General features: G+C 39.6%; 1 protein-coding gene across 2 annotated transcripts in view; it reads left to right on the forward strand.

Annotated features, from left to right (window-relative positions):
• Positions 1–22,540: 22,540 nt before the first annotated feature.
• The window catches only part of Grm1 (glutamate metabotropic receptor 1), a 382,764-nt gene continuing 382,064 nt past the window's right edge, over positions 22,541–23,240 (forward strand). For both annotated transcript variants that reach the window (XM_052169478.1, XM_052169479.1), the window contains exon 1: positions 22,541–23,240. In XM_052169478.1, coding sequence (XP_052025438.1) covers positions 22,541–23,240 — 700 coding nt within the window.

Consider the following 23,240-nt stretch of genomic DNA (forward strand, 5'->3'; position numbering starts at 1 on the left):
ACAGTTACGCAAGGTTCCTGTCTTCAAGCATAGAGGAGTATCATAGGTAGTGTCAGCGGGTGGCTCTCTCACATTTAATGAGTTGGGGCAGTCATTGGTTGGCTGTTCCTTCAATCTCTGCATCCCTGTTTATCCTGTAAGGTAGGACAAATTTTGGGTTGAAGGTTTTGTGAGTGGGTTGATGTCCTTTTTTTAAAGTTAAAAATAATTTCATAAGTCCTTCATCTTTCTTCCTTTCTTTACCTCTCGTGTTCATCTCATGAAGTTCTTTCCCAAATTCACAACATCCTTTAAAAAAAATTATTGTTGTTACATATGTACAAATGAGCAAACATGAAAACAACCTCTCAAGTCCTTTCAATATGTGCCTGAATATACTTCTAAGGCTGACCACTTAGTATTTTATAACCAATCAGATGTGGGGGAGGATTGCACCTGGGGAAGACTAATTTTCTCTCTCTCCACTCATTTGTTGACTGCTTATAGCTCTTTATCTAGAGAATGACATGAAGGCTGTGCTCTGTGTAAGAAGAGGATTGAAGTTAATTTTCCTGAATGATTTCTACTTGCATTCTGAGTTATTGAATCTTCCATATCATAAAGACAAGACACCCATTGAACTCATAGAAAGTACTTGTTATAGTGTAAGCTTTTTCTCTGTTGGGTCAGAGTTGTTCATTGTGTGGGATACTTTGATTTCAATACTCTAACGAGTCCAGCAATGCTTACTACTTATTATGCAAAGTAAAGGAGTCAGTGGTGATTAAATTTGGAGTTACTTTGATTGCATTCTGTTGGGGGCTCAGATATACCCATATTATTTCTTATCTTTTTCCTGTGTTTTCTATACAAACTACATGTCTAAGAATCTATAGCAGAATGGGATTGTATGAATCATGTTTCCAAATGCCATACAAACTTCAATAACTTCTTGGTTATTGAGTTGTAACTATAGAATTGAGTTACATCTTAGACTTGGCCCTAAGCTGCAATTCTAGTATATCTTCCCCTATTTCTTCAGATGGTTCATGGAGGAACAAACATAAAGAAGAGAAAAAAGATGAAGGAAAAGGTTTTGGAAAACAACTACCTCTTGATTTTAGAATTTCAGTCATCATCTGAGTTTGGATGAGGATTATGGTCTTTTAATCAGATATAAAACTCAAAAATTCAACTTAATAATATTATTTTTTAAAAAACAAGACTGTTATAACAACTAAAACTTCCAAAAAATTCTAGATTCTTTTATATAATATATGCTAGTAAAAGAGTAGTTCCAGAGAAATAAAAAAAGTTGATGGAGGAGATTTTATGCTGGTTTATGGCAGAAATTTTGTCTTAAAAGTCAATGAATTCACCTGTGACCTATTTTCACGGATGTGATTTTTGTCATGTTTGTATTGCAAATGCACAGTTGTCATGGCATGCGTATATAAGTGTGCATGAACTGAGTCATTTTATCTTGAGACTCAAAAATCTACAATAGAAAACTTATATTAAAAGCAGCTCAGAATTGAAAACAAGTGCGGGCTAAGAGCCAGGTGTCAAGGCCTATAACAATTAGGGGAATCAGTGTGGGTGAACTGATATGAGTGATCCTAAACACTCAAGAAAGTCAGTCTCAGAGAAATAATTCATCTATGGAGCATGCATTATTTTTTCTATGCTTGTATTCATCAGTCACGGGTTTAGCTTTGTTATCAAGGTAAATGTTTTCTCAAAAATATGGTTTTCAGTAATAACACTGGACAGAGCTTTTCCCTGAGTGCCCCAAGGGACTGCTATAGACAACCCTCTCATCATCAGTCCTGTAGAGGAGGCAGTGATCAATGTTCAAAGAAAAGAGAGGTGTGAAACCCAGCACCATTTAGGTTAGGACAAGAAATCTATCACCTGTCGAAATTACTGTCTTTTTTTTTTTTTTTGAGTTTGAGGGGAAAAACAGACTTTTTGTTTTAGCACGGCTCCTAAGTTTGCAACTGAGTGTCAAGATTATTAATGAAATCACAAGCAAGCTGGCATTTCCTCCTGGCCATTGTCATTTCTTCCTTCGAAGGAGAGCCATGTGTACTGTTTACTCAGTGTATAATCTAATTTAGGAAGTAGCCCTGATCTGCTGCTTTTGTTTAGAGTTAAATGCCAGCTTGCTTGCTATTTCTAGTTCACTAAGTTCAACTGATTAAAACCAGAAAACATGGTTTGATAGTCAATGACTACTGGGGAAAGGTAGGACTATATATTAAAGCAGGCTTTAAATAAATGTGATTTCAATGAATGAATTGATGAGCATTTGCTTTGATGGTCTAACATGTAGATTATGCCTTATGATCATGCCCTATGTTGAGATAAAGAGATAAAGTCTGAGTACTTGGAGGAGAGGAGGAGAGAGGGAGGGGGAGATGGAAAGATGGAGGGAGAGAGAGAGGGAGAGAGGGGGACAGGGAGGGAGTAGGAGAGAGAGAGAGAGAGAGAGAGAGAGAGAGAGAGAGAGAGAGAGATTTAAATAGTGTGATAGAGCTCCAGTGTGAAATCAATAATTATACAAGGACCTGGCCATGAATTAAGATACTTAGTAACGAGTCATTAAAAACAATGTAGATACTGACACTGCTTTCTTTAGTGGGACATTTCTATGTTTAAATGTGTAATTGGCAAAACCAAAGCAGAGCAAAATTACAGGCATGGGGAAAACACAGCCAGTTGCAGCGCCCCAGTCCCTTAGAGACTTTCTTGTCTTTTTTTTTTTTATAGATCCTGGAGCCGCCTATTCAACTTGATAGAACTGAGACCTGAGAATCCCCAAAACAAGCAAACAAAACTAAATTGTACTGCTCAGGGATACACAGTCAGGGAAATAGCAGGCAGTCCACCCAAGTCTGCCTATCCACAAGAAATCAGTTTGATTTTCTTCCCTAGCTTCAGTCCTCTCTCCTAAGCTGTGTTTTCCCCATTGGTGGTGCGTTTTGCTATCAAATAATGCATTTTGGTCCCTTTCCCCTTGGCCCTCCAGGAGTCAAATATTCTAAGTGAAAAGACCTTTGGTAGTATGCACAAGTCCCACTCCTTTTACCCAAAATCCTGTGCTAGGTGTCCTTTCCATTGAGAAGCTGAATAAATAACGTTTGACATTCATGGTGATATTTTCATATCCTTTTCAATTCAGTCTTTGACAATGTGGATTGAACCCTGGATCGTGAGTAAACTACACAAGTGCTCTGGTATTCTAACATGAACATTAGCTTTGCTCCTTCCCCCAATGTAAAGTTCTCATCTGTTTTTAATAGAAATCTTTTTAGCTTTCTATTACTATAACAAAATGCCTGGTATAATGAACTTTTAAGGGAGAAAAAAAGGTTTATATCATGGCTCATGGTTTTGGAGGTGTCAATCACTGACTGGCTATTTTAGGCCTTAGGTAAGTAAATCATAGTTGGAGTTCATTTTGTAGCAAATTGTAGTAAATTGACAAAGTATGAAGAGAAAGCTGGGGAGGGAGGGCAGGAAAGGAGAAGGAGAAAAAGAGGGAGAACCTTTCATGTGTTAGTCATTAGACTATTGGTATAAAGTCTTCATTTACAGAAAACCTCTGTATGGTTTCCCCCTTATCTCTAGACAGTAGACCAATTAAAAAAAAAAGAAAAAACAAACAAACAAACAAAAACCCTTTTTTATGGGGGTAGGCTTGTGTTTTTGGTAATTCTTCATTGAACAGTTGACTTTATATATACAATAATGGTGGAGGCCAGATGTGGCCTATGCCTGAAAACCCACCTGTGTTTAGGCAGAGGCGGGGAGATTGCTGAGTTCAGTGATAACTGGGCTATACAGTCAGATCTTGCCTCAAAAAAAGGTGAATGAATAAGTAAAATGGAAGAGAGTAGGGAATAGAGATGTTAGTGTTTGCCACCAGAAGGCAGCTGGGTGCCTGCCGTGGTGGCTGGTCAGTCCAACGCGTCCTTCCTTTTACTGACTGACGACCACCATTGCTTTGTGATTATAAGGAGGTGTGGAATAAAGAAATGGTTTCATCTATATTCCTCCTGCATCCTCAGCTTTCAGCACACCCTAGACACCTTGAGAAGGACTTCATTCATGTTCCTTCTCCCATGCGAGACTCAGGATGGTCTCTCTCCTTTTGGCTCATTCTTAACCTTAGTCATCTTAAGTCCCTTTAGGGGTAGGATGTTTTCCTATATGTTACTAATTTTTTCTTCCTTCAAAGCTTTATAATGTATAGGTAATAATTTTAAATGCTCAGTTGTGTGTGGTTAATCTTTTTTATCTTTTATCTGGATTTGTGTTTCCATCTCCATCCAGGGATGTGACTATTTCTGTACCGGTTCTAACCAGTTACGATTTTTGCAGTTTTCTTTTTTCAGAACTTCCATTTGGATTGCTAAGGCATGGAATGGTGCCACAGCTTGCACAGACCCCACTCTCAGTTAGATCCTTGTCTAACTGTGTTTTTCTCCATTGGCCTCTGCTTCAGTAGAATTTCAGCTTTCTTGTGAGCCATTTCATCAACTCCTCCCAGGCCTTCTGCTAGGATTCAGGGACATAATCAACCACTGCCACTGACCCCGTATTATTTTAAGACTATTGCTGGCTATTAGGTGATTAGATTCAGCAATAGAACCTATATTGACCTCTTCTGGTTTCGGTTTCTTCTGCTGGGGGAAAGGAAGGGAATTGCTACTATGAGTAGCTGTGCTATGAATATTCATACTGATAATTTTAATTCTTTGGATATTTTCCTAGTGGTGAAATGGCTGGGTCATATGGTAATTTTATGTGTAACTTATGGAATACCTGCCAGACTGCTTTTCAAAGTGGCCACACTATTTTACATTCTTGCCAACAATTCTGAATTCCCATTTCACCACATTATCACTAAGAGTTGTTATTTCTCATTAGATAAAAAAAACAAAAACACTGTTTGGGCTACAAAGTGGTATTTTACAGTTTATAATTTGCATGTCACCCATGACTGCTTGGATTAAACATTTGTGTGTGTGTTTTAATGTACTTTTGGCTATTAGCATGTCTTTTTGGTTTTTTGTTCAGCTCTGCCTACTTTTTAATAGCTGTTTTCTTATTTTTGATTTAGGAGTTCTTATGATAATTCTGAGTAAAAGGTACTATTCAAATATACGATCGGAAAATATTCTCTACCATTCTCTAGGTGGTTGTGTATCATAAATTTCTAATTTTAATCAAGTGACATTTCCCGATCTTACTTTATTATTCATGTCTTTTGTATCATTATCTCTAAGAATCCAATGTGCAGTTCAAGGTGAAGTAGACTTGCCCTTGTGTTTTCTCTCTTGTTTTATAGCTTTATGCCTTGAATTCGAGCCATGGATCCAACTGAATGGCTTTTGCATTCATTGTGAGGTAGGTGATTCAATTTCATCTTTTGTGAAGAATATATTCAGTATATTCTATCAGATCTCAGTATTTTCTATCAGGCAGGTGTATTTTTTTTTCTGAAAATCATTTAGGTAGTAGCACTTATTTCTACACTCTTGGTTCTATTCCATTAATTCACAAATCTGTCATTGAGCCATCACCCCATAGCTTTGCATGGCATAGTCTGGTGTAAAATTTTGCCCCCAGAAATTCCATTTCGCATTTCAATTTATTTATTTATTTATTTATTTACTTATTGTCTTTCAACCTTCAGTTAAGACGATAAAGAAGTCTGTTGGATTTTAGTAGTGGTCTCATTAAAGCTGCACGTTCCTTAGGGTTACACTGCCAATCTTCCAATACAGGAATGCGGGCTTCTCTCTGACTGGTTTAGATTTAATTCCCTTTAGCAATATGTTCTACTTTTCATCATTTATGCCTTCCGCTTCCTTGATTCAAACATTCCTATGCATTATGTCTTCTTCCATTCTGTTCTTTAGACTAGCAATTTCATCATCTCCTATAAGAAATCCCTTTCTAGTGTCTTCAGGATTCTCCGTAAATGACGTTTCCTTCCCATTTTGGTGCTTCTGAATGATTCTTTCTTCTCCATTATTGGCTGCCTAATGCTGTTTCATGGGATGGATCCCTGTTCTTATTTTTATGTTCTTTTATCTCTCGTCTGACTATTGCCCATTATTTACTAGCTCACACACTGGGTAGAATCCAATAAGCCTATGAATCATTGTTTATTAATATTCAGTTTTACTTTATATTCCAAAACTTAATAATTTCAAATGATCTATTTTGAAGTTTGCTGATGGGTTCTACTGCCCATTCAGTCTACAATGAAACGCTTGTAAATTTTTAAAATTTCAGTTATACAGTTCCAGATTTCTTTGGTTCCTATTTGTAATCTGAGTATCTGTTAATAGTCTCATTTTGTGAGACAGCGTGGTTCTATTTTCTTTAATCTGCTTTGCTTAGTTCCTTAAACATGTTTAATAAAAGGAGCTGTAACATGTTTGTCCAGTAAGTCCAATGAGTGTCCTTTTCCGGGCTGTTTCTATGTATTCTCCTGCAATTAGATCATACATTTCCCCATATAAGATTGTGATTTCTGTTGTGAATATTGTTGTGATCATAAAAAGAGAAAGAGGTGTGAGAATATGGTATACTGCAGTGTAGGGGAAGGGAGTGCCTCAGCGGGCCCATGCCAAGGCATCCCTTCCCCCTGAGGGGCCAGATGCATGCCGGTTTAGTACAGAATAGAGTTTATTCAGGGCATGGAATGGGAGTTAAGGGGGTAGTAGAGGCAGAGAAAGTCAGAGAAAGAGATTGAGGAGAGAAGTAGAGGCGGGCCATGACCATGTGGAGAAAAGGGGGAGGGGAGGAGAGCCCAAGAGGGGGCAAGAGAGAGGCTAAGAGAGAATAAGAGATGTAAGAGAGATGAGAGAGAGAGAGGAGAGGGATAAGCAGCCTTTTTTATAGTAGGCCAGGGCTACCTGGCTGTTGCTAGGTTACTGTGGGGAGAGGCATACCTGGCTATTGCTGTGTAACTGTGGGGTGGAGCTTAGACAGAATCCTAACAAATACGAAATATTCAATATTAAACATGGTACTTCTAGATGTTGGATGCTTCCAAATTCTTGCTTGGGATTTAATCTAGTAGTTGTTAGTGGATTACAGCTGCTTGTTTTCTTAGTAAGGTTTTCCCTGAACATTTTGTAGCACCTGTATTATTTATGGGTGTATGTAATATTTCCTTGGTTTATGTTCACTTATCTTGGTAGTTTTCTTGAATGGTAGAATGGAAAACAACAATTCAAAAAAGAAAGAATGAAAAAATAAAACAAAAGAAGCAGAAGACAAGGGAGGAAGGAGGAAGGAAAGGTAAAAAAGAAAAGAATCTCTCCTTGTCTTTGAGCACTTTCTTCCTGGGGCATGCAGGTAACTTTACAAGACAATGCTGATTCAGCACTCACTCTCTATCCCTGAAAATGTTGATGTCAGTCAAAGGTCTTTTAAATATGCATCCCGCCCCCCATAGACAAAAATGCTTCTAAATTTCCTGTTCTTGTGGGTGCTTTAGTGCGTTTATTTCCCAAAGCAACTTTCTCCATCTTTTAATTCCAAATCTGTAGCTGACTCTTCTATTGTTTAATTCAACTCTGTGCTCTTGCCTGTTTTCATCACAAGGTTTTTGAGCAATGTTTCTGTTTCCACGTGAGAATATTCCACATTGGTGAAACAGAGCAAATGGCTTCTATAAATCTTTTAGGTAGGTTATCTGCTCTAAGCAAACAAAATCAGCTTAGGTCTAGTTGCTCTCACAAACCAGGTAGTGAACAACCCACGGTGTCATGCAGGGTTACCTCTTAAATGCCACTGCTGTACTGAGGAGGGCCAGGAAAAAGGCCAACAGAGGCACTATAAGGCTTTCTATAATCTAAATTTACTTGCAAGGAATCATAATTTTTATAATTTAAAATTTGTCCTGATTAGCTGTCTGTATTTATATCCCCCTCTCTGCCTGTTTCTCTCCTTCTCCCTGTGTGTGTGTGTGTCTGTCTCTTTGTTGTGGATGTATATATTCATGCATGTCTGCATGTGTGCATATAATTGCGCATGCATGTAGATGTAGGACAGAAGTAATTGTTTGTTTTCTTCCTCTATTGCTGTCTAATACATATTTTGGAACTCTGAATCTAGAGTTCACAGATGGTCTAGGCTGGCCAGCCACTCCAGAGCTCATGGATGGTCTAGGCTGGTCAGCCACTCCAGAGCTCATCGATGGTCTAGGCTGGCCAGCCCCTCCAGAATTCACAAATGGTCTAGACTGACCAATGAGTTCCAGTGATCTGATTATTGTCCAGCGGTGGGCACTCAGGCCCTCATGCTTGTGTGGCAGGCACTTAACGCACTGAGCCATCTCGCCAAACCCTCAAATTTTTGATTGTTACAAACATCTTATGATTTTCCAGAGTTCTGACAAAGTTGATCTGGTCAGATTTTGCTAGGGCTCACGGAACCAGCTAGTTTACCTTTTTGTTGATGTCATCCCTACACATTTTTTTTTAAAGAATACTATTTTTCAGTCATTAGAAACAATAAATTCATGAAATTCTTAGGCAAATGGATGGAGCTGGAGAACATCATACTAAGTGAGGTAACCCAGACTCAAAAGATGAATCATGGTATGCACTCACTAATAAGTGGGTGTTAACCTAGAAAACTGGAATACCCAAAACATAATCTACACATCAAATGAGGTACAAGAAGAACGGAGGAGTGGCCTCTTGTTCTGGAAAGACTCAGTGTAGCAGTATAAGGCAAAACCAGAACAGGGAAGTGGGAAGGGTTCGGTGGGAAAGGGGCTGATGGGACTTTTGGGGAGTGGGGGTCTAGAAAAGAGGAAATCATTTGAAATGTAAATAAAAATATATCGAATAAAAAAAAGAAAAAAAGGAATACTATTTTGTCTTCTAAAATGATATGAAGTTCAAATCTTGGCGTCCACACTTACATAGGGGGATGTATCCACAGCTACTGGTTTCCATGTTGGTTGTGTCTGCTTTCTCGCTCCAATGACAAGGTTGAGGAGTGGCAACAGAGAGAGTAGGGCTCACGAGCCTAAAACTTTTACAATCTGGTCCTTTGCAGAAAAAGTTTGCCAACCTCTGATTCAAAGTCTGTTTGCATCAGCAGTTTCTCCATCTCTTCTCTTCTCCAAATTATAGATAATTGCATAATGCATCTATAGCATATTATATCTATATATTATATAATTATAGATATAATTATATAGAGATAATTACAGATGTCTTCATCTGAAGTGTTTTCAGCTTGCTGAAAATCTGTCGGTTTGACTTCTAGGATGTTTCTGTTGCTCAACTGCACACTTCGTTTTTGCCTGTCAACCGCTCTCCAGGCTCTTTCTACTAACATTACACTTTACGTACTTTCTTTTACATGTCAAGGTGTCTCATAAATGACTGCCCAGTAGTACTCACGTTTGCTTGTTGGTCAATTCCACTTTTCTAGCTTGGAAAAATCTTGTTTGTCTCTAGAGCAGCAGTTCTCAACCTGTGGCTTGTGACCACTGGAAAACACACATTTCCCATAGTCTTAGGTGTGCCCTTCCCCCAGCCTTGAGCAGGCTAAACAGACCTTAACTGTTTGCCACAGCAAACCCTAGGTGGGCTAGGTCTTTGGAAGCCCACCTAGGGTGGAGTCTTCTGACCTAGGTGGAAGTCTCCTGTCTCAAGGCTCCCTTACTGCCTGCTGAGCTTGCTTTGCAACACCTGAAACAAAGCAACAGAACCCAGTTGAAACAAAGGACGGGTCTTTGGTTTTCCCCTATATATACATGCAGAGCTGAAGATTAAACTTTGAGCATTGGTCAGAAATCTTTGTCTTTGTTTTGTTCTCTTCCTGCCTGTCCCAGTTCATTCCCATCCCCCCTTTCAGATACCCAGCTCTCCATAGCTGCTGAATGGCTACACTTAGGAACGCCCAATCATAAATTTATTTTTGTTCCTATTTTTGTTCCTATTGTAACTATCTATAATTTTGTTGCTTAATGGCATCTCGGTTCCTAAGATCATTGGAAATACGTGTTTTCTAATGGTTCCAACCCACAGGTTGAGAAACGTTGCTCTAAAGTGTGTTGGGTAATATAGTCAGTCACATAAGAAGCAATTTGGGAGATTATCCTGGGGTAGGTAATCTCTACACCCAGTGATAAATGTGCCAGGAAGAGCAGAGCTGGGGCCGGCGAGGACAGAGAGAAGATGACTGGAAGACAGGGACAGAGATGGAAAAGCCAGACTTAGTCATCAGAAACGAGGAGGGAGAGACTTAGCATGGATACTCCTTAGGACCTCCAGGAGGTACTGGACCTAGAAACACTTCATTTCTGACTTATAAACGCTATTCCTATGATAAAATAAATTTCTGTTGTTACCATTCACTGAGGTCATAGAAATTGGTTTTGGCAGCCTGGGAAATGAATAAATATTCTAAAAAAGTTCAGTTAGAATGTTCTTTTATGAAAGATTACCTCCTAACCTAGGCAAAATTACTCATTAATTTCTATTTTATACTTAGTTATACTATATTATATATACTTACTATTTCTATTTTATATTAAAGTATTTAATTTTATATAGTAAATATTCATTTTTCTTAAGCTATTCACTTTTCCAGAATTTTATACTGTCCTTTACATGGTCTGGTATCTTTAGTATAGTAGATGTTCAGCATTTATTGGATGAATTAATGACTTCACAGTATCAGGTGACACACCAATAATTGCTTTGAGTAAATTTTTAAGGCTTATTTGGTTGGTCTACCTAAAAGCTAAGCTGCAGGTCATTAGAGCTTCATCTTGTTCATATGTCCTAGATCTTATTTCTACTATTAAGTCAGACTATTATAGTTGGGCAAATGCATCCCTCAGTGTGTGTGTGTGTGTGTGTGTACACACATATATATGATTGAATGTGGAACACAGAATCGTTTAGAGTCTTCCAGGAAATATATTGATCTCTAATACTAAGGATACTTAAAAGGACTCTAAGGACTTTCCTTCTATCCCTTGTTTATGGTGAAAATAAAAAATAATCAGATAAAGGCAATATGAAAGAATTTAAGCTGATATTTTTGCTCCATGAACACTTATGGATTTGAGTTCTTTTTTAATGCTTTGATAATGAACATATCTTTGCAACTTTTCTCAAGAAACATTTTATAATAGTAGTTTTATCACTTGAAGTATCCTCAGTGAGTTTTGAAAATGGATACATATAAAATGAAATACATATAATATATAATGATAGCAAGTCCAGCTAAAATGTGTCTGGTTAATTCACACAGATTGTTTTACTCAGGGTTTCTATTCCTGCACAAAACATCATGACTGAGAAGCAAGTTGGGGAGGAAAGGATTTATTCAGCTTACACTTCCATGTTGCTGTTCATCAACAAAGGAAGTCAGGACTGGAATTCAAGCAGGTCAGGAAGCAGGAGCTGATGCAGAGGCCATGGAGGGATGTTTCTTACTGGCTTGCTTCCCCTGGCTTGCTCAGCTTGCTCTCTTATAGAACCCAAGACTAGCAGTCCAAGGATGGCACCACCCACAATGGGTCCTTCCCCCTTGATCACTAATTGAGAAAATGCGCCACAGCTGGATCTCATGGAGGCATTTCCTCACCTGAAGGTCCTTTCTCTGTGATAACTCCAGCTTGTGTCAAGTTGACACACAAAACCAGCCAGTACATGGATAGATCAAATTTTTTCTTTCTTGACTTTTGATTTACTTTTGTCTCTAATATTTTTGCTGTGGTAAAATGTGTGTGCATCAGCCAACTAATGATACAGGCACTTGTGTTTCCATCTGTTAGGAAGGTAGACAGAAGCCAACAAAACCTGCTATTTCTCTATTGTATTCATCAATAAAGACACACTTTATTTAGATCCTTCAGAGTGCAACTAAAACTTTGACTCATCAAACCACTTGGAAGGTAATTTTCCCTGCGAGATTATGAGAAAGTAGAAACATCAATGTAGCTACAGAATCAAGAAGAAAAGTGAAACCACTAGATGGACTGGAGACAAAAGTAGACAACCAGACTTTACAGTGAGCCCTAAGGGAGCCACAAATCAACTCTATAGATTTTACATTTAGATTTTACATCCCCACCATGTTGTGCACAGAATAATTGTCAAACTTTTTCAATATAACACATTTTTATTGAGTCTTTAATTATGTTCATGGGTCTCTTGTATTGGTTAGAAAACCTCAATTTTACATGATTGCTTTAGCATGAAGGCTTGTTAATTATTTATTTGTATTTGGATCTATGAATTTGCAAGTATGTATGTACTGCTTGTATGCAGGAGCCTGCAGAAGTTAGAAGAGGACATCAGATCCTCTTACGTGGAGTCATTGGTAGCTTTGAGCACCACGTGTGGGCTGGAAACTGAATCTGGATCCTTTAAAGAGGAGTTTGTGCTCCTGGGCGATAGAGCTATCTCTCTGTTACTAATGATACAAATTTAAATGTATTTTTATCTGTCTGTCTGTCTGTCTGTCTATCTGATATCTATCTATCTATCTATCTATCTATCTATCTGCAACAAAATATACAGATTTTAAGCATGCCTTCCAAACATTTTGGAAACATGCCTGTATCTGTGAAATAACCCATCAAGAAATGGAATATTTCAATCACTCTAAAATATCTGTCTTGCTCTTTCACAGTTACCTCTCTAGCCTTACCCAAAAGCAACTTCTCTTGTGATTTATATTAGCATATGTGAGTGTTACTGTCCAATGAAATAAGTTCTGTGAAATAAGCTCACTCTTCATTCAAGATCATGCTGTTGAGATGAACCCAAGTTGAATACGTAATGTTTATTGTGAAGTTGTGAGTTTTATTCTGCTATCTGAAGACACTACAGCTTGCTTGCCTGTTTGTTTTATGACGAGTGTTTGTGTTATTTCTAGTTGTTGCTAATTATGAATTAACCTGCTGAACACTATTATCAGTCTTTTTGTGAGAATGTAATTTTGTTTCATTTTGGCAAATATCTATCAGTAGGATAGTGTGAAGCTGTATCAGGCATACTTGTAATAAATGGTCCCTTTTCTAGATTGGTTGGACCTTCTTCCAATTATCGTCCTATTGTCAATATTCATTTCATATTGTTCTCACCACCTGGTGTTTTCAATCTTCATAATCTTTCTAACTCTACAGTGTTTATTTCTCTGACTTTATCTTAGTGGACTTTCACGGATGACCCCATCATGCTCAATGTTACCTGAGGATTGGCATATTTATTTTTATGAAGTGTCTGTTCAAGAATTTGACCCTTGAAACAATTCAGTTAGTACTCAATTCATTATGCAAGCTCTGCATGTGGTCTATGCATCCCTTTATTGTATATGTTCAATGCCTGCATCTGTCACAAATGCTTCTGGATGTTGCTTGCCTTTTCATTTTCTGTGATTTTTTGGAGGGGAGGGAAAACAGATGTTTGTAATTTTGATGAAATCTGGTGTACATGTTTTCTTTTATGATTAGTATCTTTTGTGTCTGAGATAACCATTCTATGTCTCACAGTCAGAGAGATATTGCTCTCTATTTTCTTCTAAAAGACTCGGTAGCCTTTACTAGCGCTTGGATTCTCATACAACACAGTTTAATTTTGCCAACCTCCAGCATCATAACAATGTACTTAACAATCAACTTCAACTTCATTAGCAGCATTGATGTCATCTCTCAAAAGACTTCCAATTGTTTAGGTAGCCTCTCCTCATATTTCTCTCTCAAAGGAACAGACTAATTTTACCATTTTTTGCTAGTGTCTGGGCTAGATTTCCAAACCATTTGTTTTTCAGTTAAAACACAATGCTTTCTTTTACTCCTGTATAATTATGGTTCCTCTTCATGGACTATCTATCTCATCATCAGCTTTTCCCCATCTTCATCTAGGTAATCTCTGACTCTCAGTTTGGATCCCTTGTTATGGATTTTTCTACGATGGACCATAGGTACCAGAAATGCTTCGTATCTGACTCCAAGTTCCTGAATTTTGCCTGATTCCAAGAAATTAGTATCTTTGTCATTATGGGGTCTTCAGTACTCAACAAAATTCTTTCCTAACAAAAGGAGTTCTAAACTGTCTTAGTTTTGGTGCAGATAGCACTGGAACTTGTAAATACTTATTCTTAGTGTTTATCATCAATAAATGCTTATTTTCCACAAAATTTTAGCAAATTAGTGCATATTTATTATACAATTTTAGAAAAGACTAAAAATGAAATAATTTATTATACTACTTTCTGCAGGTAATAAGTTGATATTTTGATACAATTTCAATATAGTTTTTTTTTTTAGCTCTTGGTGTCTTGCATGCTATTTAACAACAAAACAAATCAAATAGCAGAAAATGGTTCTAAATTTCCATAAGTATTTCTTAAACACCATCAAAATCTACCCATATATAAGTGTAGCCAAAAATACTGATGACGTTTGAAGAAACTACTCACAGTTTTACATGTGTGAGATTGTTATTTCTTTTGGAAGCCATTGACACCACAATTGCTCCAGTGTGTTTGAGGCCGGTCCTCTGAATTTCTTATGGAGCCAAAGGAATACTATTTCCTTAGAGTCAAAACTTTTCTTCCAAAATGAATTCCCTTCCTCAATTCCTAGTTACTGAGCTCTGGGTACTATTTTAAGTTTGGAAGATTCAATAATAGGCAAGACAGCTTCCTCTTTTCAAATATCTCATTTTCTATTACTTAAGAGTGTTGAGGGCAGTTCTTCATTTTCATAAAATTAATTCTACATTCAAAAGATGAAAATTTTCTATGAGTAATGATGTTAAATACTGAATTGAAATTTGTTGTTTTCAAAAATATTCTAAAGTGCTCATTAATGGCCACATTGTTGGAACAGGTCATTCTTTTGAAAGCAAGGACAAGAATTGAATGAGATTGGGTGAAACACATACTTCTCAAACTTAGTAAGTGTTGATTTACTGTATCATCTAAAAGTATTTAATAAAAAAATTTTTAAAATTTCTTCTGGAACTTTGTGCTCACACGGTCCTACCCTTTGCCTCTGATCTATTGGCTATCAGTATATTCTGCAAGAAGAAATCACTGTCTTTAGTTGTATATCCTCTACAGACTATCATAGGTTCTAATAGATAATAGTTCCATACCCGTGGTCACACAGAAGACCCTGGATAATATTGGCAGGTCACAAAACAAATAAAGATGAACCATCATTAACAACAACAACAACATCATCATCATCATCAACAACAACAACAACAACAACAAACTATGTGTTTACTGTTGACAGTTCCTTAAGCATCTTTGGATAAATCAAAGTTAGAGTTTCTTTCTCACTATCTGGATCCCTATCTGGCCTTTTTTCCTTAGAAGATGTATAGTTACATGGTTTCCTTCTGGGAGATGTCCACCGTCAACTAACTTTTGTGTCAGGTTGAGCAACTTAGATATTCTTCTATTGAAAACTGGCATCTATTACAGGTTTGGAGGCAAGTAATTGAAAGGAGAAAGACTGTGCTATAGGTAAATGACTATTTTAGTGACTGAAGAGAGAACAGCCATGCTCTTGATTTTCTTCTAAAGTATGGACACAACACCGTGTTGTTCACTCAGAGACAACATTTTAATGTGTTGCATAGATGAAATTGTAAAACAAAGCCTTTTCTAGTGGAGATATTTATTGTTACCTGAAAATTTAGATACTTTTCTTGCTAATTGTTCAAAAGTTGGCTGTGAGACTGTGCAAGTAGGTTACTGCCTTTATTAGAACTGTTATAAAAGATAGCTATTTTAAGCAAATAGAACATTCACCTGTAATGTTTGTGCCCTCACCAGATGAAAGGCTCAGAGGAGAGGATTTCACACTCGTTTTCTTTATTACTTAAGCTTCTACTAAGTAGAAATGATGAATTCAGAGCTTAAGGAAATGTTAAAATAAGGATCATGTAGCACGGTTCACATAAATGTTCTTTTTATTATGTACTGCTTATCAATTTGGATTGAAGGCAGTGTGATGCAGCTCTGCCTCTAATTTTCCTTAAGCTCAGGTAAAGATCATATTCTTGCCGTCTTAATTGTCCTGTTTCTAAGGCTATTATAATATTTCTATCTTATGCCATAATGAACCCGAGAACATTTTCAAATGGCATTTTCAAGTTACATAGCTACAACATCAGACGAAGGGCATGTTTCAATTATTTACGACCTTCTTTTCTCATTATAAGTTTTTAAAATTTTGTTACCGGTCAACATATGCAGAACAGTAAGTAAAAAGGGTTTTTTTTTTTTTTTCTTGGTCAGGTTTGAAAAATATTTCACTGTTTCAAATGTCACAACATGGAAAGCATGAATATGGTTTTAAAGAATTTAAATGCTAATTGGCTATCTGTTTACAGTTGAGGTAGAAGCAATTAAAATGAAAAATAAAATAAAATAAAATCACTCTTCCTAGGCAAAGTGAAAAATAAACAAGAGACCTGGTAGCCCGACTTAAACCTTAGAGAGAGTCACTAGCAGAAAATAATTATTTTAGTGTGAAAAGCAATGCATTTATTTCTTTATTCAATGAATGAGCACATGCCATGCCATGAATGAGACTTGTCAATTGCTGGTACTCTGTCTAAGCTCCACCCCACAGTTACCTGGCAACAGCCAGGTATGCTCCTCCCCATAGTTACCTAGCAACAGCCAGGTAGGCCTGGTCCACTATAAAAGGGGCTTCTTGCCCCCTCCTCTCTCTCTCCCTTACTCTTTTACTCTTGCCTCTGTTGCCCTCTTGGCCTCTTCCCTTCCCTCTTCTCTTCCCCCCTCTCTCCACATGGTCAGGGCCGGTCTCTACTTCTCTACTCTCTCCCTCTCTCTGCCCTTCTCTGCCTCTACTATTCTCTTAACTCCCATCCCATGCCCTAAATAAGCTCTATTCTATGCTATACCGTTGCATAGCTGGTCCCTCAGGGGGAAGGGATGCCTTGGCATGGGCCCACTGAGCACACCCTTCCCCCACACCTCACCACACCCCATAGAACATACTCTTATATCCCTTTATCTTTTTATAATCAACAGCAATATCTCAGGAAATACAACACAAAGTAAGAACAGACGTTACTGTGCTTCCAGAATAATTGTGGTTGCCTTGTTCTTCTGAATCACATCTCAGAACTTCAAATAGTAATGTTTGGAGTGTTGAGGAAGAACAACATGTATCCAAACACATGTCTCCTAGTCCATCTGCAAGAGCAGAGAGTGCCTTGTTTTCTAGCTGCATATGGTGGCCGAGGTTTTCCATTTTATTTCTATGTATTGTCCTTGCCTAATTAATCACACCGATAGGGCAGTAGAATATATAGCAATTTGGACTCTCTTAGATCTTATGCCTTGAAACAGTTAATTTACTCCATTAATCAGCCACGTTTACTTTTTTCAAAATATGTTTATTCTTATTTTCTGTGTTTAAGTGTTTGCCTGCAGGAATGTCTATATATCATGCATGTTTCTGTTGCCTGTAGAGACCACAGAGTACACTGGATCACCTAAAACTGGACTCACAAATGGTCCTGAAGCTGCCTTACAGTAGCTGGGAATTGAACCCAGGTCTTCTGCAGTAGCTGAAAATATTCTTATCCACTGAGCTGTCTCTTCAGCCTCCTGATAATGTTTTCTGAAAATATTTTTACTTTTTGAAGTAAGAAGTTTTATAGTATAATCATATCTATGTATCATTCAGAGCATAAAGCTCAGTCTTGATATGACAGTTCATACCTCAGTTTAACTGGGGTAGATAAGCAAACTGAATAAATAAAATGAAAAATTCACTTGGGTCTGAAATATCCTGCTATGCTTATGAATGAAATGTTGGAGTGTGAGACATGGTATGTTAAGTCACTTGTCCACAATGTAAGATAGTTTATGGAAATGGATGATAGCCACTATGTGTGACATTGATCTACCTTGAACATCCATTCTATTCCCTTAGTAATACATTACATACCAATTTTCCACAAATGAATTTTCTACAAAGACCTTCTTTGATCCCATTTCTATTTTCAGTCAGTGCTATCTCTTTAGTAATGAGTTTATTATCTCTTGTGTATACTTCACTTCCGAATTCCAATGACTGTGTAAACGTTCATTTTCAAAATGCCCACTAGAGTCCACTATAATTTCCAGTACACACTTAATGTGCTTGTTGTCTTTTCGTCTTATTACAGTTCTTGTTTCAAGGGTTTGGATTTTCGACTGATTTTATGAGGAACTTTTAATATCTTTACTTATAATCTAAATTTATTCCTCCATAATAGCTCTTATGGCAGAATTCAGAGACAATGATACATCTTCTAATAAGGAAACAGGGTTTAATTATCACGGACAGTATTTGCTTTGTTACCATATCTCCACACGATGAATTTAATTAAGTTGTATTTATTTTCACAGTAGCATATGAACTGGTTTTTACATTTCTTGAGACAGGGTGTGGTGGTTTGAGTAGCAAGTGTCTGCCACATTCTCAGGTACTCAAACGCTTGCTTCCCAGATGCTGGCACTGACTGAAGGCGTCTTAGTCAGTGTTCTATTGCTGGGCAGAGATACCATGACCACAGCAACTCATAAAAGAAAGCGTGTGATTGGGGAGTTGCTTATAGTTTCAGAGGGTCAGTCCGTTATCTTCATGGCAGGGAGCATGGCTGCAAGCATGATACTGGAACAGAAGCTGAGGGCTACGTCTGGGTCTGCAAGCAGAGAAGAAGGAGACAGACAGACGGACAGACAGATAGAAAGGTAGGCAGAGCAACAAGGTCACTACTCTGCCACTCTTTGACCACTAAGCATTCAAATACACGAGCCTGTAGGGGCCACTCTTATTTAGACTGCCACAGGGAGTTTTAGGGCTGTGGCCTTTCTAGAGGAAATAAGTCACTACTGGAGGGAAGGTTTTGAGATTATGGAGGTTTTATTTACTTCCAGTTTGCTGGCTCTTTCTGCTTTGCTCTTGCTGTTGAAATGTAAAAACAAACACACAAAACAAACAAACAAAAGTGCGCGCTTTCAGCTTCCTGCTCCTGCTTCTTAGAGAACCCAGGACTATCAGGCCAGAGATGTTACCACACAAAATGGCCTGGGTTCTCCCACATCAATCACCTTCTAAGAAAATACCCTCTACAGGCTTGTATACAACCCAATCTTATGAAGGATTTTCTCAATTAAGCCCTCAATAGAGTCCTCACTGATGACTCTAGCCTGTATCAAGTTGACATAAAACTAGCTAGTGATGCAGTTACTAAATTATATATAGAACTTTATAACTGAGAAAAAATTCAGAAAAATTATGTTTAGAGATGATGAAGCCGGAATGACATGATTTAAAATTTAAGCTCAAATGGTTGTTAGAGGACACGAGATACAACGAATACCTTTAGCTTCTGAAAATTCAGAAAGTGAATTTGCCCTATCTGTGAAGACCCAAACTTATCTGTTCTTCCATTCCTTGGACTAAATGGGTAGTCTTTGCTTTTTTGGTTGGTTTTGTTTGTTTGCTTTTCCATAACTGAGAACAGAGACCTTTTAATTTGTAGAGTACAACCTGCTTCATTCCATTCTTCTTGGGAAAGGGAGCAGGAAAATCCTTTTTAGGTTGCCTCAGAATACCGTTCAGAAATGTCTGACACTTGAGGGAAATAAGAAACAAAAAACCAGAACAGGAAGATGGTCTGCCCTTGACTGGAGGCTTTTCTCTTCCCAACTTCTGACGGAGAGGAGAACGCAGTTGAAGATACACATGGCCCGATGGGGCACACCCTCTTGGTTCCAACATGGCAGCCTCCCTAATATCAAGATGAGGTAAACTAGGATGATCGAGGGCCCCCTCACAGGCTGGTTCTGCTCAAGAAGCTCTAACTAAGAGTGGAAAAACTCCATGTCATTTGATTTCGACCTCTGCAAAGAGCCAGGACTCATTCTGTCCTGCCACCCTGCCCCCAGAGGAACATGATTTAGCTTCCAGTTTTCATGCAGTAAGACCTGTCGGGAAGGTGCTGGCAGTCTGGGAGGGATTTGGATAAGTGTTTTTCACTCCAGTGTTTTCTGTTTTCATGTGACCTCTTGTTCTCAATTTAGATACATCTTGACCTGGAAAAGGTGGGTGCTGCTTGCCGGTCTACATTTGGCTACTCCTGTTTTCGGATGTGCATGTTTTTCTTCCCCTTGCCTCCTGCCATGAAATCTTGTCTCTTTGCAACCTGCCCATAGAGATTTGTCCCTAGGTAGAGGTACGCATACATCGTTTTGCTTATTGTGTTCCTATTTTCAGAGAAAGAAAAAAAATCTGAGTCTCTAAGATAAATGCAAAGGATAGCAATCCCCAAAACAGCCTAGGAGCCCCTCACTCCTCTGGCAAGACTCTACTCATTATCTGTGTGCTTGGCAGCCTCTTTAAGTCCTCTCAGACAGATAGTACAGTAGTTGAGAAATGACAGGCCTTGAGTACTCTAGCCTTGCCTCTTCCTCTATCAAATGACTTTTTTTTAAAATATATTAGATATTAGACAAACCTTGGGTGACCTGCTTTTTTCTTTTTCTTTTTTCTTTTTCTTTCTTTCTTTCTTTCTTTCTTTCTTTCTTTCTTTCTTTCTTTCTTTCTTTCTTTCTTTCTTTCTTTCTTTCTTTCTTTCTTTTTTTTTTTTTTGACTTCGCCTCCCTCCCTCCCATTTTTCCCCCTTGCGGTATAATAGTGCTGAAGAAAGAGGGCACTAGTGTACAGCCCAGATCGCATCCTTGCACCGTCTGGATTGGAGCTGAGGTGTCTGCGAACCGAGAGCAGCTGCAGTCCTCTGACCTGGGACCCATAGCTCTGTCTACCCGGACTCAGGTAGGTCCTGAAGTACATACCCTAAACTGGCTCAGATGAGCGGATATCTTTCTGCGGTGAAGCCCACCCCCGAAAGGAAGGCACTATTCTAATCTATCTGATTTTCTCCCAGATCCAGGAGGATCTTGGTTTATTTATCTCTGAGTCCTTCATGTTCGAGAAACAGTGAGGGGCGCTGGGTGTCTGGCTTGATCCCACCCCCTTTTGTGCTTTGCCTTCTGCGCTTTTATTCGCTGCCTGCTCCCGCTGCCCCCTTTTTCATCTTGACTCTCACCTTGAGAAAGGGATCGGGGAGGGACGGGAGAGGGAGCCAACTTCAGCCCCGCAGGTGCCTCTACCCTCAAAGCACTTGGCTTGGTGTATAAAGCCGCAGAAGAGCCAGGAGCAGAGAACGGGGGTGGAGAGATGCTAGAGAAGCGATAGAAAGGGTGTATGTGTGTGTGTGTATGTGTGTGTGTGTGTGTGTGTGTGTGTGTGGTATGCGAAGGAAGGAGGGGAGGTCAAGAATTTCCAGGCGCTGAAAGGAAAGGTGTCGCCTCCTAGCTCTAAGCGCTGTCCAGGGTTCTGACAGTGGAGTGGCTCAGGCGGTTGTGCCAAAGGCGACCCCCATGCCTAGCTACCTTTCTTCCATTTCTTACAGTAAGGCAAAGCCCCAAGGGTTCCGATACATAGGCGGGTGCAGGATACCCTCCCCTTCCCCAACCGCATCGCGAAAAGCAAGTTACCTTCTGCACCGCCCTTGAACATCTACAGTAAGCCTCATTTCTTAGAGGGTGCAACACAGCAAGCCCCAACACAGGGAGACTTCCAGGCGTTGCCTTAGTAACTAATATGGCTTTTTCACAAGCTGTCGCATTTACATTTACTACTAAAACTGTGTGTCAGGGTCTCTTCAACCCTTAAATGTTAAAGTAAATGGTGTCCCCATTGTTTGCGTTGCCTTTTTAAAAACAACGCTTCTAACCTCCCAAAGAGTTCCCAAATTTTCTTCTTGGGAAAAAAGTTGATCTTTTTCAAAACGGGGAAAGTTCTCTGAGGTTGAAGAACTTGGCTCCTCCCCTCTTTTCCTTTGCCTCCCCTTGTCGCCCCCATCACCTGAGACAGCTTGGTAGGTTTGAAGGAACCAGAGAATCTGAGGCTGGAGGAGGGGGCGGGTCAGCAGGGCTTTGCGCCTCTTAGGATGCCAGCGTAGCAAGCAAGCAGGGCACACTTTCGTCATTGACCAGCGATGCCTCTAGCTGTTTCTGAAGGATGTGTTGAGGCGAAGCAGACCGGACAATATTTAGCATCACAGACCCTGGACTTTAAATACAATTCCTCCGATAGCCCGGCATTGACTTCCCTCTTTTTTCATCATCAGCGTCCAGCTCTCGGCCACTAACGCGCCGCGCACTGCACACCTGATCCACACACCTTCGGGCACCAGTGAAAAACCGCCACTTGATTTTCTGGAAGAACGCCCCCAGGGTGTGGGAGCGGTCGTGGAGGACCAGCAGGAGGAAGCGGAGGGGAGGGGAGAGGGGCGGTAGTGGAGGCTGAGAAAGCATTGAACCAGCTGTGTTGGCCAAAGGCACGAAGCTGCCAAAGGCAGCGGCGGGCGTCTGAGTGGTTCGCGCTGGGAACCTGCAGGCGGGACCGGCGTGGGAACGTGGCTGGCCCGCGGTGGACCGCGTCTTCGCCACAATGGTCCGGCTCCTCTTGATCTTCTTCCCAATGATCTTTTTGGAGCTGTCCATTTTGCCCAGGATGCCTGACAGAAAAGTACTGTTGGCAGGTGCCTCGTCCCAGCGCTCTGTGGCGAGAATGGACGGAGATGTCATCATCGGAGCCCTCTTCTCAGTCCATCACCAGCCTCCAGCCGAAAAGGTACCCGAAAGGAAGTGTGGGGAGATCAGAGAACAGTATGGTATCCAGAGGGTGGAGGCCATGTTCCACACGTTGGATAAGATTAATGCGGACCCGGTGCTCCTGCCCAATATCACTCTGGGCAGTGAGATCCGGGACTCCTGCTGGCACTCTTCCGTGGCTCTGGAACAGAGCATTGAGTTCATCAGAGACTCCCTGATTTCCATCCGAGATGAGAAGGATGGGCTAAACCGCTGCCTGCCTGATGGCCAGACCCTACCCCCAGGCAGGACTAAGAAGCCCATTGCTGGAGTAATCGGCCCTGGTTCTAGCTCTGTGGCCATTCAAGTCCAGAATCTTCTCCAGCTGTTCGACATCCCACAGATCGCCTATTCTGCCACAAGCATAGACCTGAGCGACAAAACTTTGTACAAATACTTCCTGAGGGTGGTTCCTTCTGACACTTTGCAGGCAAGGGCAATGCTTGATATAGTCAAGCGCTACAACTGGACCTATGTCTCTGCAGTGCACACAGAAG

This window comes from Apodemus sylvaticus, chromosome 23, assembly GCF_947179515.1.
Source record: "Apodemus sylvaticus chromosome 23, mApoSyl1.1, whole genome shotgun sequence".
Classification (NCBI taxonomy): domain Eukaryota; kingdom Metazoa; phylum Chordata; class Mammalia; order Rodentia; family Muridae; genus Apodemus; species Apodemus sylvaticus.